We start from the raw sequence: 14927 nt of genomic DNA, 5'->3' as shown, positions 1-14927 counted from the left end.
GGCCCCTCCGACTCAACGGGGCATGTCAAGAGTGGGGACCATGCCCTGCTCCCTAGTTCCAGTGCATCTGGGTAGACGGGCCGCTTCACCTCTGGGTCTCACCACAGAGGTCTGAGCCAAGGTCTCCCTGGGGCACAGAAAGGCTCCCCTTCGAAGAGTGCCCCTTTATGGCACAATAAGGGTCGAGCCATGCGGCAGGACAGCAATGGAAGGAGTCGCTCCACATGATCCTTTGGAAGTGGAGTGGAGCTTGAGCTTTTGGTCAGCAGATCAAAACATCATATTTGTCAAGGGGATTCATGCACTGGAACAGATTTATTTTAACACCTTGGCCCAAGGGGAGCAGCTGAGAGACAAGCAGGACCATGTACTAGCCCTGAGTGACATCAGCCACCTGTGCAGATGACGCTCGAATTATGCACAACTGGATGTGGGTCAAACCCAGGAAGCCTTGCCTGGGCTTCTGAGCTCTCAGAGCCACATGCGGAAGGATAAGTGGGTGTGGGGGTGGAGGACAGCTGTCCAAAGAACAGCCCGATAGAACAAGAAGACAGGGGTGGGATGGAGCCAAAAACCCTCCAAACTAGAACCTGTTTCTCTGACCCCAACCCAACTCAGTTTCTACCTGGACTCCCAGGCAAGGGTCCCGGCCCTGCTGTCTCCAGGGACCTTGGTGGAGCCAGTTAGGCCCTGGAAACACAGCCCCATATACCTATGCAGGGACCAAGAACAGTGTGGTGCCTGGCCTGGTACAGAAGATGCTCTGGAACTACGTGTGGAACATGACATTCGGCAGGGAATCAGCCCCTGGGGGACTCTGGCGAAACACAGGCAGGAAAAGGCTCTCTGAGGGTGGTCCGCTGGCCCGAGCCAGGAACTCCGGCTGGAGGTGGCCAAGGCCACCGTCCCTGGCCCTCCAGTGACTATGTAACCCTCAGATTTTCCATCATGGACCCATTTTCAAATATTCTGTGCTGCTGTCAAACCATATGCTGACCAACTGGTCCTGCTCGCCAGTTTGGAAAACAGGCACCATGCCCAGGCCCCCACACCCAGAAAGCAAGCCTGTGATGGGCAGACTCGATCATGTGTCATCACTAAACGCCGAGGCACTGGCTTGGGAAAAAGAGTAATGAAAGGAAAGGACACACAGTAGGGAAAAGTCCCAGAAAGGGACGTCCTCCTCAACAAAGAAGGCCGCCTCTGCCTCTGGCCTACAAGACACTCTCGGAGATTTGTCAAGGACTTCAGCTATTTTTTTCCTCCATCGGATAAATCAAGCCTAAAGAAGAAAGTCCATGCTAGAGGCTTCCGCACCTCCCCTGGAGCATGCGGAGGAAGCAGGGCTGGGATAAGCAGCACAGGGGGCCGGGCAGAGCGGGAACCCAGGGTCCCGTCTGTCTGCAGGATGAGACCAGCAGGGGAACTGTGCTCAAACAGTCATTCCAGCTGTGGTGAGACCACTTCCTCCCTGCAGAAGAGTGCACGGAGACACGAGTGCTTTGCACAGCAAGACGGGAGGTGGAGATGGTACCCCGCCCTGGCCCGCCACTAGCAGGGCCAGCCCAGAGCACTTGGTGGCCAGCTCGGGTTTACCAGCTGATCTGGGGACAGGGCGGTCCAGAGAGGGGAAAACGTATTCAGATTGGCCTGCAGAATCCTGACAAAGTCCTCCAAGACATAAAGAACCTCCTTCCGATGATGGGGACTCCATCCAGGAGCCTTGCTAGTCCTCCCCAGCTGGCCGCTCTGTGCCCCACTCCCGCTGCACCCAAGCTCTTCCTTGGGCTCACCAAGCTTGTCTCTGGGAGACCTGGGCAGCTCTCTCCCATTGCTCTTCCTGGCTCAGAACACGCAGAATTTCACAGGACACCCAATTCCCCAAATAAGACTCAGCCACCTCTCTTCCTCCCCTGCCCCAAATAACTTGGGTAGCCATCTTGCGAGGAAGACTCGAGAATGCAGCACGCTTGGCTATCTAAATGGCAGGTGCTCTGTGTCTGCGGCCCAGGTCAGAAACTTGCTTGGAACGGGCAGGGTTCTTGTTTCCTCTAGGAGGTTCAGCCCAACTATGGTGCTGCCCTCACTACAAGGCATGTCCCCAGGAACGCCACACTCGAGCTGCTGGCTCTGGGGTGGGGGGTGGGAGGGCAAACAGGAGGACAGAAGTGAGGGCCTGCCTGCCAGACACAGTAGAAGTGCTACACTGGTGTGTCTGGAAGAGAAGGGGCAGGAAGCAGGGGTAGGGCTCAGAGAAATGAGGGAAAGGTGCTGGCCTCAATCTATTTTTTTTTAACAACATAAAAGCTTTCAAGGACTTTGGTAAATCTTGCCTCCCCACCTTCCCTCTACCCTTGTCCATGCCCCTTGTATCTAGCCCGTTCTGGGGATATGCCCATGCTCTGGAGAGAAGGAACAGCAATCATTTAGAGAGAGGTCAGCAGAGCCTCAGGTCTTCCTGGTGTAATGCCAGTGTTGAAGGAGGTAGTTTGTGTCAGGCTAGGGGGGGCTCGAACAGGAATTTGACTGGAGCCCAAAATCCAGAAGCAGAAAATTCCCAGAAGACCAGGACTGAAAGATGGGCAGAGCGCATATTTTGGTTTGGATGCCTACGTTGATCAGAATTCTCCTACCTCTTGACTCCAGCCACAATATTGACAGGTTGCTAAGAGTTCCTCGAGGGCTGGAGCCCATCCCGGGAAAAGAGGAAAGCTGCACAGCTTGGCCTTGCCAGACCCACGGAGGCGCATCGCTGACCTCTGTCTTGCCGTGGCAAGAAGCCCAGACTTGTTATATAAAAGATCTGGCCTGCAGCTGGAGCCCGAGCAAAAACACATAGCCTAGAGCCCAGGCCTCTAAATCCCGCCAGGGAACATCTGAGGCCAACCCTCCCTTGAGTTGACAAAGAGAACACTCTCCAAGGAGTGGGGTAGAGGCTTCCTAGAAGGTTGGTGGCCGGAAGTGACAGAGATGGGGAGAGGTGGGAAGCCCGTACCCAACAAAGGGGGATGCACTCATGAGCTTGCACACCAGAAGCAGCCTCGGGTCCTGTCCTCCGGGAAGCCCTACTTGACTAGATACATTGTTTGGATTAAACACTACTCTCCAAAGAGAAGGGGGTGTGTACCCCAGGCCTATGAGGGCAAAGCAGAAGCCATCTTACTCAGCCTTTCCCAGGGATGCAGGGAACAGCAGTGCCTGGGGCTCCAAGGAAGCAGGCCCCCGCCGTCCACCACTGGAGTCTGTCCTCCCTTCACTTTCTGTTTGTAGATCTAAAGAGGGCCACTGATCTCAGCTGCAGCAAATTCTTGTTGGTTCAAGGTGGGGCATTCCCATGAGAATTCCTCTCCTCTAAACCATGCCAAACATTTGGCCCCATCTCATCCCTTGGCTGTCTGTTCACTGGCCTTCATGGAACTGGCATCCAGACTCACAGAGGCCAAATCTTGTTCTCATTTCCTTATCCTTCATTCCGACATGCCGAGAACAGTACTGGGCATTTAGATGTTCACTAGCAACATTTGAAAATGGATCTCACTAAAATAAATAAATAAATAAAAGAAGGGGACCAACGGGACATGCACAAAAGAGGAGGTAGGGGACGTGAGTGCACGGAACACTTTCACGCTTGGCTGTCACTCCACCTGCGAGCAAGAAGAGTGGGCACACGCTCCCGGCTTGCAAAGGAAGAGCCGACTTGCCCAGGACCCCCAAGATACAGGGCCGCTTCTGAGCCCCTGTTCTTCCCACCCTGTTTCCTCTTTCCTGAGAACAACTCATTTGTTCTGAAGTCAAACAGGCATGGGTTTAAACTGTATCAAAAGAGAAAAGACTGGACTCTGAACAACTGCTAAGAATGTTGAAGTCCTGAATCAGATTAAGATATATCTTTGTATGGGGGCGCCTGGGTGTCTCAGTCGGTTGAGTGTCTGACTCTTGATTTTGGCTCAGGTCGTGATCTCAGGGTCGTGAGATCGAGCCCCGAGTTGGGCTCCGTGCTCAGCTGGGAGTCTGCTTGGAATTCTCTCTCTCCCTCTGCCCCTCCCCACCCCTGCAGGCACGCTCTCTCCCTCTCTCTCTCAAATAAATAAATAAATCTAAAAAAAAGAGAGACAAAATTTTACACAGGAGACGACTCCTTGCTCCGGTCAACACTATCTTATTCAAAAACTCTGGGAAGCCTGGAGTTTGGGTGGATTATCTGCGGAGATTCCTTCCAAGTTTAGGATTCTTATTGAAAAGACTGCCAGGGGGCGCCTGGGTGGCTCAGTCGTTAAGTGTCTGCCTTCGGCTCAGGTCATGATCCCAGGGTCCTGGGATCAAGCCCCGCATCGGGCTCTCTGCTCTGCAGGAAGCCTGCTTCTCCCTCTCCCACTCCCCCTGCTTGTGTTCCCTCTCTCACTGTGTCTCTCTCTGTCAAATAAATAAATAAAATCTTTAAAAAAAAAAAAAAGAAAGAAAAGACTGCCAGGAAGAAAAATACTGACAGAGAGGACCTGGGCTCCAAAGGACTCGAACTGGCCCAGTGGACTCCCATGGGCTGCTGGCTAGGGCTTGAGTCTTCATTATCTGAGAGCTTTCCACTCTTACTGCTCCAGCAGGATCTATCCAGGCTCAACACACTTTTTGGGCCTCTCTCCCAGTTGTCTGGGGAATACAAACTCAGTTGAATGTTGGCTTGCTTAATTTTAGAAAGGTAAATCTCATTTTTGAAAACCTAGAAGAGATTCCAAAGTCAACTCTTGCTTACCCACACACGAATACTCATAGCCAGACTGGAAAACCCAGATTGACTTCTCTCTTCCACCAGCCAGGTGGAATGCAAACTCGTTCTCACGTAAGTTTACAGAGAAAACCAAGCTGGTAAAATATCAGATGCTGAAAAGCCATATGGTGAAGATATGCAGCCAAAACCCAGGACAGATCATTTCAGTGACCGAGAGTTGGTAAGTAGACCAAAGGTCTCCTCAGCCAGCCCCCACCCCCCATCCTTATCCCCTTAGGAGAGCACGTCATTACCTGGGTGGCTTTGTCATTGGTACAGCAGGTGAAGGCCCCATCGGCATCTCGTGGCCACTGGCCCAGAAGGTAGGAGCTGAGGATGGTGTCCAGGGAGAATGTACGCCGGACCTGGGGTGGCTGAGGCCTACACACTGACTTTTCTGGGGCCACGGAGCATGGGACGCTGGCTGGAAGAGAGCACAGCCCGCACACCTTGACATCAGCATGGAGGAAGGAGACGAGGTAACCAACCTTCTGTCTCCTAGGAAAGCCTCACCTGACGGCCACGTCTTCACTTGTATACACCTCCCTCCTAAAAGATTCTTTGAAGCGGCCCATAAAAGCAAATACAGTCTGACCAGAGCTTTTCTGACTTAACCAGCTGGCCTTTATCACTGGAAACAATTTACATCATTTTACTTTAGACAAGGGGTTACTTTATAAATGTCTTCTATCTTTTTCCTGTTCCTAGTGGACTATGAGCCCTGAACTCCTAAGTCTCGGATTGAGTTCCAGAGAGCAGGACTGTTTCCCATCATTAACGAGGGAACTCTAAGGGGCCCCAAACCAATCTTTTATCCCTTGCTCTTCCTCTCTCCAGCACCCACCGCAGGGCTCCTAAGCACTGCACAAATTCAACCCAATTAACTGAAGGACTCTTCATACTTCCTTCATGACTGGTTAGCTCAGGGAACCTAGGTGACTGAGACAAAGAAACAATAGAACTCCTTTCAACCATCCGGGATGGAGGAATCCAGCTTAGGAAAATCAGTCTTTTGGTTCCCTCCTCTGTCTCCCCTCTTCTGGCTAAATGGGACAAAAATAAAGCAATTATAAATCCATCTATTTAATTTTTACCTTGGTTAAAGCTTTTTGGGAGAAGGTAAAAATTGAGACTGTTGATAAAATGTAAGGGTTCTGGAATCATCTGTAAGTTTCAATCATCTGTCTGGGTTGACCCTGCTTTCCACGGCCACATTCAAAACATTCTACTATCTTAAGATCTGTAAAGCCTCTTTCCTTTAACAGAGCAAAACATTTTCACATCTGTAGTAATCCCTTGATAATTCATGTGTGCATTTAGGATCGTAGGTATAAACAAACTTTAAGAGCTTTATATTAAAACGACACCAACAGGTTGGCAGTTCCTCAAAAAATTAAACATAAAATTACCATACAATCCAGCCATTGCGCTTCTAGGTAAATATACAGAAGAACCAAAAGCAGGGTCTTGCGCACTCATGTTCATAGCAGCGCTATTCACAATAACCGAAAGGTAGAAGCAACCAGGTGTCCATCGACATATGAATGGATAAACCAAATGTGGTGTATACATGCGATGGATCATTAATCTCAAAGGGGGATGAAATTCTGATACATTCTGCAATACAACGAAACTCCAAAACATTATACTAAGTGAAATAAAACAGACACAGAAGGACTAATATTGTATGATTCTACTTCTGTGAGGCAAAGTCATAGGGACAGAAAGTAGAATAGAGGTTATGAGGGACTTAGGGGGTGAAGGGAATGGGGAGTTATTATTTATGGGCACAGAGTTTCTGCTTGGCATGATGATAATGTTCTAGAAATGGATAGTGGGGATGGTTGCACAATATCGTGAATGTACTTAATGCCACTGAATTATGAACTTAAAATGGTTAAACGGTAAAATTTATGTTAAGCATTTACCATGATAGAAAAGCAGATGCTAAAACACTGTATATTCTCCAAATCCATCTTTGTATTTACACACATTTTGACATAGTAGTAACCAATGTGAAATATACATTATGTTCTCCTTTGTTCTACCCATTTCATATACCCATTTCCAGGTATCAACAATCTACATATTTGTCATTTCCAATGACTACATAATATCCCCCTAGGTTGGTATACAGTTGTCCACTTGAGGGGTTTCCCTGCCCACAATCTAGATATCACAAATGTTACTGCATGGATAACTTTCAGTCTGTTTTTATCTAATTCCTGGCATATTTCTGAGTCCTCTCCCTCAGCTAGCATATGTGTTCATTTAAAAGAAAATGACACATTGCAAAAGTAGTAAGTGTGAATTGCAGAAAGGTCAGGAAATATATAAACAAAAAGAAAAACCTCGAATCTCAACATCCAGAGATAATCACTGCAATACTATGAGAGAGATCCTTGTCAGCCTGACTGCTCTGTGTAGGTTTTAAAATAAAAAATGGGACCATACTATATATATTGTTTTGCAATATGTTTTCACCTTATACCATGAACCCTCTTCCAAATAATATATATTGACCTACAAGATATCCTTTTAAAAGATCTTAACATTTCTGTTAAAACTCTTCAAAGGCTCGTTTTCAAAGACAGTAGCCAAAGGCCTCATGTTCTGGTCCTACTTACCTTTCCTGTACATTTCACTCCTCTTCAAGGTCTCTATGTCCTGGACAAGCTGTACTATGAACCATTTCCCACCCATGTCCTGTGTCTTCCCTCCTCTGAGGTTTTGCATAGGTGCCCAGAGTTGAAATCTGCCCCATGCGTTGGGGCCAGCCTGCCTTTACACCCACAAAGCCTTCTGGATTCCCTGGAAGGATTTTCTGATTTTCCCCAGCACTTTGTACTCTTCTAGTACTTAGAATCCTCTCTCTTGGATTATGGGTATTTTAACTCCTAGATAATAAACAACCTGCGGCCAAGGACTGTCTCTAATTTATCTTTGTACCCCACACAGTGCCGAGAACATAGGGCTGGTGTTTGGCAGATGCCTAAGTACTCATATAAAATCAAAAAACCGTTACTACAAGGGAACACCTGCTCTAATTACATCATGGATTCGAAGTTTGTCTGCCTTGCACATCCATGCTCAACCCGCCCCCCACGAGTAAAGCCCCTAGGGCTGCCTGTCTCTACCTCTCTCTGGCTTAGGAAGGCCTGGCCTCTCTCTTCTCCTCCCTGTGCCTTGTCACCAGTAAGTCAGTGACAGGCACGCTGGGTTCAAACCCCAACTTCACCTCCCACACTAGCATGCCAAACTCTTAAAAGTCCTGGGTTTAAAAGGTGTCGATCCAGATATTTTGGGGAGGTTTTGACGCATGCTGGCAGGCAGGTCAGACACAACACTGCTGCCCTGTGGGCCTCCGAAACCGTCTGGGAGAGCCTGGGGATGAGGCGGGCGGCAGCCCCAGAAAGCAAGTTTACGGGAACACGTGACAGAGCGGCAGAGAGGCAGGTGGGAAGCCGATGAGCAAGAGGCCACCATAAAGGCCAGAACACGGTGATCCTGACAGCTGCTTCAGCAGCGAGGAGGGATTTCTGTGAACAGCCTCGCCCAGCCCTCGGCAGAAAGTGCAGCAAAAGCCTCCCGGAGATTTTTCTTTTACTGAGACCATGAGAGCTCTCCGGTATTTATACAGAACTTTTAAGGTTCACCCCATCTGCACAGTCCTTTCATATGGGTCTTTACTCTCCCATCAGCCCCGAAAGGGGCTTGGGGGGATTGTAAGGGAACCGAGGCCCGGAAAGGGCCAATCTCTGACTGGACTCGGTTGCCCACGAGGTCCGAGGCAGTCCTACGCCTAAAGCCAAGCCTCCTTCCTCTTCAATCACCCCACTTGGGCTCCTGGCCCTTCGGCATCAGGAACGCTCTCGGAGGTTGCAGGGGACACCTGCCTAGACACCTGCAGGAAGGACTGTCTTTTTAGCTCCTTTTCGGGGAAGGGAGTCTTTTGACGGCCGGCATTTCCCAGGTGCCTGTACTGACTTTCTGTTTTTCGGGTTGGTTGGGTTGTTTTTTTTGAAGTCTTTGAAACCTTGGGATTCTACTATCTCCCAGGGACAATTTAAACCACACGCGTTTGGTATCAGTTCGCATTACCCCTCCTATCCCACCCCGCTCATGAGCTACAGTAGGAATCCAATCTCAAGGGCAGCCATCAGAGATGGGACCGTACTCCCGGCACTCCTGGGGTGAAGGAGGACCCAGAATCCTGGAATTCGTGGTGAGAATCCAACCATCCACTTTGGTCAACTCTACATGCTTTCTGGCTACCTTGGACCAAAGCGATTCACAAAGACTCTGAGGGCGTCATGGGTCCTGACTTGCTCTTCCATATACAAAAAAAATTACACAATAAAAATAAATAAATAAATAAAGGAAGGAAGAAAACAAGACGGGGGCGGGAGACAGGAATGGAGAGAAACTGAGCACCCCAATCCAGGACCAGTGGCCCCTGATGCCCTCCTCTCTGCCAGACCTGCAAGGATCTCACTGCATCCAAGTCAAGCTGGAGGCCTTGCCTCAGTTTCTTTTCCCTCAAGGAGGCAGCCAGGCCTCAGCTTTATTTCTAGGGTGACCACATCCTCCCGTTGACACAGCTCCTACTGCATCCAAGTCAAGCTGGAGGCCTTGTCTCAGTTTCTTTTCCCTCAAGGAGGCAGCCGGGCCTCAGCCTTATTTCTAGGGTGACCACAACCTCCCGCTGGCACAGCTCCTACCAGTCACAAGGTGACAGAATCACCTTCTGTCTCAGAGACCTCAGCAAGTCCCCACTTCCCCTCCCCAGCCCCCAATTCTTGGCATGTCCCAACACCTCTGAAGAGAGTTAAAATGCCAGGTTTCCTTCATGCCCAGAAAATGAGGGGGGCCACTTTTTGAAAAATTAGATTTTGATAGGAAATGAAAACTTAGCACTTATTTCAGAAACCTCGTCCTAAGTGGTTTGGAGAGCACCTGCTAACATGGGCGCCAAAACCGATGAAGGGCTAACCCGATGTGTCAAGTTCCCCCCAAGTGCAACACAAACTAAAGCTAGAATCAGACAGCGACAGGTCTTGTGCCATCGTCCAACGGGCAACAGGCTGGAGCAGTGTGGCCCCCGAATATCCACAAGAGGCTCAGATGTGAGGGACCCACTTCTGACCGAGGCTCTACCTTCCTCCTGATGGCCCTGCAGCCAACACACCCAACCTCCCTGGACCTGCTCTCCCATCTGGCAAGCGGAAGCTCAATCCCAGCCTACGGTTACTTCCTATCGATGCCTTTAAGAACAGGAGGGGAGTTGCAAAACCGCTTTTAAGTCTTCACTAAACAGATTAGGTTGAACCACTTCATGTCACTTAAACCATCCCTCCTCCACAATTCTTTAGGATAGAAGGTGGGGTAAAGGAGCCTAGAAAAGGATTCAGCCCAGAAAAGACACACAGCATGAGTTCCAGCCACACTGCCCCTTGGGAAGGTGTACTTGTTTAGCATCAAAGCTTTGACCGGTGACAGCCTAACCCAGCACGGACCCCGCCTTGAGGAAACGGTGCAGAGACGGCTTGCACGTGCCTGTGCTGCCCAGGGGGCCCTCGCTCAGCTGGGAACGTCCCCGAAGAAATCTGACAAGTGAGCGTAGTTGAAATGGGAGCTCGTGGCCTTCTCCCTCATGGATATACCGGAAAGATCTGGGGATTGGGTTCTGCCCTGCCATTGTGTGATTATGGTCAGCGAAGAAGCACTGAGAAGTCACAACGGTTGCTTGTGGTTGGAAGCTGAACTGGTTTCATTTCTGGAAAGTACCCCTCTCAGATTTGGGAAACGGGGAGGAGGGCAAGAGGACAATTGGCTCCCCTTATCTGAGAAGGGATGCCCAGATCATGACGGGCCATGACAAAGCAGCAGGCTGCCGGGGCACCGGCTGGGTGCCGGCGGGAGGGTGGAGTGTCCTGTTTACAGCGCTGTGGGGTATTATCGGCCCATCGCATGCAGCAGCCTCCACAGCCCAACCACCTGGCGAAGTACCCTGGCACGGGGCCAGGCCATTTCACCATGCAGCTGAGCAGTGGCGGATGCTTGTGTTCTTGGGCAACAGCAAATGGAAAAAACAAAACAAAACGACACACACCGGAGATAAGAAGCCTTAGGTGCTATCTTCCAGAGCCACTCGGTTCTGTTTCCCAACTGCTGCATTTGTATGGCTGTGGGGACAGGGGCTCTGAGGGCAGAGGGCCAGCAGTCGGGTGTCTGTGCGTTGGGGAGGAGTCCATAGGGCAGAAAGCAAAGAGCAGACAAGACACTGGACCGACAGCAGCCAAGAGGGGCCTGGCGCACCACCATGGACGGGCTGATTCCTCTGATGAGCAGATTCTGAGCACCCAGGCCGAGCCAACCTATAAGCACCTATAAGTGATACAGGAGGAGGAGCACCTGAAGCTGCTCACGGGGGTGAAGTGTGCAAGGCTGCTGTAATCCCTAGGGGCCAGGCTACCAGACACAGCTCCTGGGGGTCCCCCCAGCTAATGCCACTTCAGAAGGACCACCAAACCGTCTCTGCGGCTCCCTCCTATCCCTGGCTCAGGCCTGACCACACCAGCAAACCCTCACCCCAGGAACCCAAAGGAGGAGGATGACAACACTCAGGAGAAGGGCAGGAGGGGGTCAGGGGAAGGCAGCAGATGATGCAGGAAGTGAGGCTTTTGTGGCTGCCTTTCTCAGCTTGGCCAGAGATAGAGTGTGGGGTGGAGGTTTGGCAGCTTACAAGGAGAAAGCAGCCGCTGGCCAAAGGGTCCCAGCTGGGCATCGGGGGGGGGGGGGGTGGGCGACGTCACTCACGTTACCACCTTTGAAGCAATGAAGAAGCCTGGGAAATGAGACAAGGCTACTCTCCCCCACCCTCCATTAACACGAGGCCTAGAGATCCCAAAATACCCAAGAAGGACTGCAGAAGGCAGAAAGACAGCCGATGAGATCATACGCGTGGCCCAAACTCAACAACTAGCTAGTCTAACAAATGAGCTACGAGTCAGTCACTTTCTCACGTTGTTGGGCTTTGAAGCATTATTAGCACTAGTCTCCCACCTCTCCTCTTAAATAGAGATAGCTCACAGTACCAGAAGCTGGAGCTATACTGGAGGAAATAAGAAAATGCAGATGAGCAAAAACTGAAAAGTTAAAACTGTGCATGTCCCCGGCCCAGAGATCGCCTCCTGTCCACATCCTTCCTGATCTCTCCCCATGCACGCATGTATGCGCATCTTTTTAATAAAATGAGATCCTATGATACGTGTTTTTCTGCACTCTGCTTGTTTCCGTCACTGATCTTCCTTCAGAAAGAGGAGCAGGCAGGGGCGGGGCAGTCTAGGAAGCTGCGGCCGGGCATAAGGCTGGCCATCAAGGGAGCAGGCCCTGCCCTGTCCCTGCCCCCCCCCAGCTGTGATGCAGCACTTCTGCTGGGGGCCAGGAGGGAGGGGGATATGTTAATCTGGAGAGAAGCCAAGTAAACCAGGGAATCAGAATTTCTAAACATTTCCCCAATAACAGATTGTCAGTAAGGAGGGGAAGTTCCTTCCAGCAGCTTGATAGGGATTCTTTTTCCATTTCAGTCTGTGTGTCGGGATTAAACACTGCAGGCGGTCTTCTGAGCAACCTGTGGTCCGGCGCTGCTGAGCTGCTTAACTCAGGGACGTGTGGGTCTGGGAGGGAAGTTGTGGTCAAACTGAAATCCCCAATGTGACCATACAAGAGTCAGAAGACCTCCTTGGAAAGCCCAAGGAGACCCCATCCATCCCAGCTGGGAAAATTACACCTGGGGCTTTAAACTCTTTCAATACCAAGCAGAGAGCTCACTTCAGCCACAATAGGGAGAAAAAGCTACAGAAACTAGAGTTAAAAAGAAAGAAGGAAAGAAGAGAAACGTCACATTTCCCTGACCAAGAAGGCTTATCTAAAGAGACAAGAGTGATGATAGTTGTATACGCATGAAAAACTACTCAGCCAGGCCCTCAATTAATTGCTAATTCCACGGTTAAGTGTGCAGCTCACGTGAAAGCATTTCTGGCCCAGTGTCTGACTTCCCAGCACGCAGACCACATCTATGGGAAGCTGGAGAGAAGGGCCAGGAGAAACCCATCTAGAGAGGTCACTGTGCAGAAAAAAATAAAGAATATGCTCTTTGCATCAGGAAGGAGGGAAAAGGGTGATCCCAAGTGTGTGTGCGCGCACGTGTGTGTATAAAGAGTAGACAACAGTTATTTAGACGGTTGTTCAATTCTCAAGAAGCTGCAGTTAGAAGAAAAGGAAGTGGTGTGAACTTTTCACCTTTTATCTGAATTCTCTGAAGAGTTCTGTAGGATTTCAACATTCTTAAAACAAAACAAAATACTAGCAGTTAGTGACTGGAGCATGCTTTCCTTTGGGAGCCACTTGGCCTCTGCAAGAATAGCATAAATAGCACATAGCCTAGCCCTCTCCGTCTTAAAAAAAAAAAAAAAAAAATCCCCACCCATGGTTACTTGGGAGGGACGAATCTCTGGGTGGCCTATAAACTCAGAGGACAGGCATAAACCCTTCAGTATCTCCGCTTCTCACAACAGTCTGATTCCTATCAAGTCAAGAAGAAATCACAACATCCGGTCAGCTCTCAGGTAGTCTTGTAAGATAAGTGAGGGAGAGGAAGAACCAGAGATCAAGGTGGTTCATCTACAATAAACCCTGTGAGAGGACACATGTGACTGAAACTCGCTGATTCCTGCTCTGAAGGTGTGCACCCTATACTCGCGTGAACTCATCGATGGAAGAGGATGCAGAGCTTCCAAGGGGTCACAGGTGGGGGCCTGTGATGCACCCTCATGTAAAGAGGTGAGCTGATTTCTCCAGGGCCACAGAGCAAACGGAGATGCAGATCTCTGTTCCCCAGAAGACTTGTGAGAATAGAATCCCCACCCCTGTGTTCCACTGTCAGACTCAATCATCATGACCACCTGGCTGCTTTGGTTCAGGAACTAGTCCACGGGTTGGAAGAGTTCTAGTCCTTTCCCTTGCTAGGAACCAGGGTGATCATTCCTGGGTCTCAGGAACACTGTTTTACCCACTGGGCATCTTGGGTGGGTCAAGGGGGAGAAGAAAACAATTAAAAAATGAGAGATTCCTTTTTTAGTGAGGAGAGTGGAAACTGTGTGAAAGGAAGAAAAGGAAATGGGAACAGAATTACAGCTAACTCCCAAATAGTCAAAATAATTTCTGCTTTGTGAACCAACTAGGACTTATTTTTAGCTCCATCCAGCCTGCCTTCCCCCTGACCTGAAGCAAACTGCTAGACAGCAATATATGTGTAAGCAACTATTACTCAATTATCAATACCAAGTCACACAACATACCTAGTCTTTGACAGAATTTGACCCCGTTTTGTTGCCTTCCCCCCCACCTATGATTTCAAAACCCAAAAGAAAAAAATTTTTATTCCTCTTTTGAACTTCTCATGTCCATACTCACGTCCATAAATGCTAATTTAGAACCAGCCTTATGCAACCCCAAAGTAATCTCTTAGGAAGAGTCATCAATGGGTGCCAAACACTGTAGGGAACAGAATTTTTAAATAATGCCAAAGTATCACCCCATAAACCACTTATTAAAAGAATAATGTAGTTTTACAGTGGGAAGTCTGGTGGTCACCACCTCAAGTGATCAAGTTTAGCCATTACTAGTAATGGACACTCTGACCTAATATATCTCCTAAAGTGATATAAAGTACACAACTTCACCCACGAAATGTTCTTGCTAGAAATGTTTTACCAGAATCAAATCAGGCCCCAGACCTAACTATCCATTTGCAGGAAATACAGGGGATAGAGGAACAAGTTAAATGCCACCATGAAAAAACAGCCAGAAAAATCCAGGATGTGGGACAGCTAGAAGGCAGAACTGGTCCGTGCTTTTCAAAGTCATTAAAAACCAAAAACACTAGTGGAAGGGGAATTCTAGATAAACATTTTAAAAAGACATAACTGGGGCACCTGGGTGGCTGAGCTGGTTAAGCGTCCGCCTTCGGCTCAGGTCATGATCTCAGGGTCCTGGGATTGAGCCCCGCATTGGGTTCCCTGCTTGGTGGGGAGTCTGCTTCTGCCTCTCCCTCTGCCGCTCCCCCTGCTTGTGCTCTCTTGCTCTCTCAAATAAGTAA

General features: G+C 49.5%; 1 protein-coding gene across 2 annotated transcripts in view; it reads right to left on the bottom strand.

Annotated features, from left to right (window-relative positions):
* FAM117A (family with sequence similarity 117 member A) overlaps positions 1-14927 on the bottom strand; it is a 42157-nt gene that overhangs the window by 12765 nt on the left and 14465 nt on the right. Inside the window, exons 1-2 of one of the 2 annotated variants that reach the window (XM_078065583.1) lie at positions 7393-8010; positions 5020-5189 (exon numbers count right to left, since the gene is read on the bottom strand). In XM_078065583.1, coding sequence (XP_077921709.1) covers positions 5020-5189; positions 7393-7501 — 279 coding nt within the window. In that variant the 5' untranslated portion in view covers positions 7502-8010. Of the gene's footprint in view, positions 1-5019; positions 5190-7392; positions 8011-14927 lie in introns of those variants that run through there. The other variant, XM_036094871.2, reaches the window with a different exon arrangement.

The sequence above is a fragment of the Halichoerus grypus genome, chromosome 2, assembly GCF_964656455.1.
Source record: "Halichoerus grypus chromosome 2, mHalGry1.hap1.1, whole genome shotgun sequence".
Lineage (NCBI taxonomy): Eukaryota > Metazoa > Chordata > Mammalia > Carnivora > Phocidae > Halichoerus > Halichoerus grypus.
This window is presented reverse-complemented; position numbering and strand designations above follow the sequence as displayed.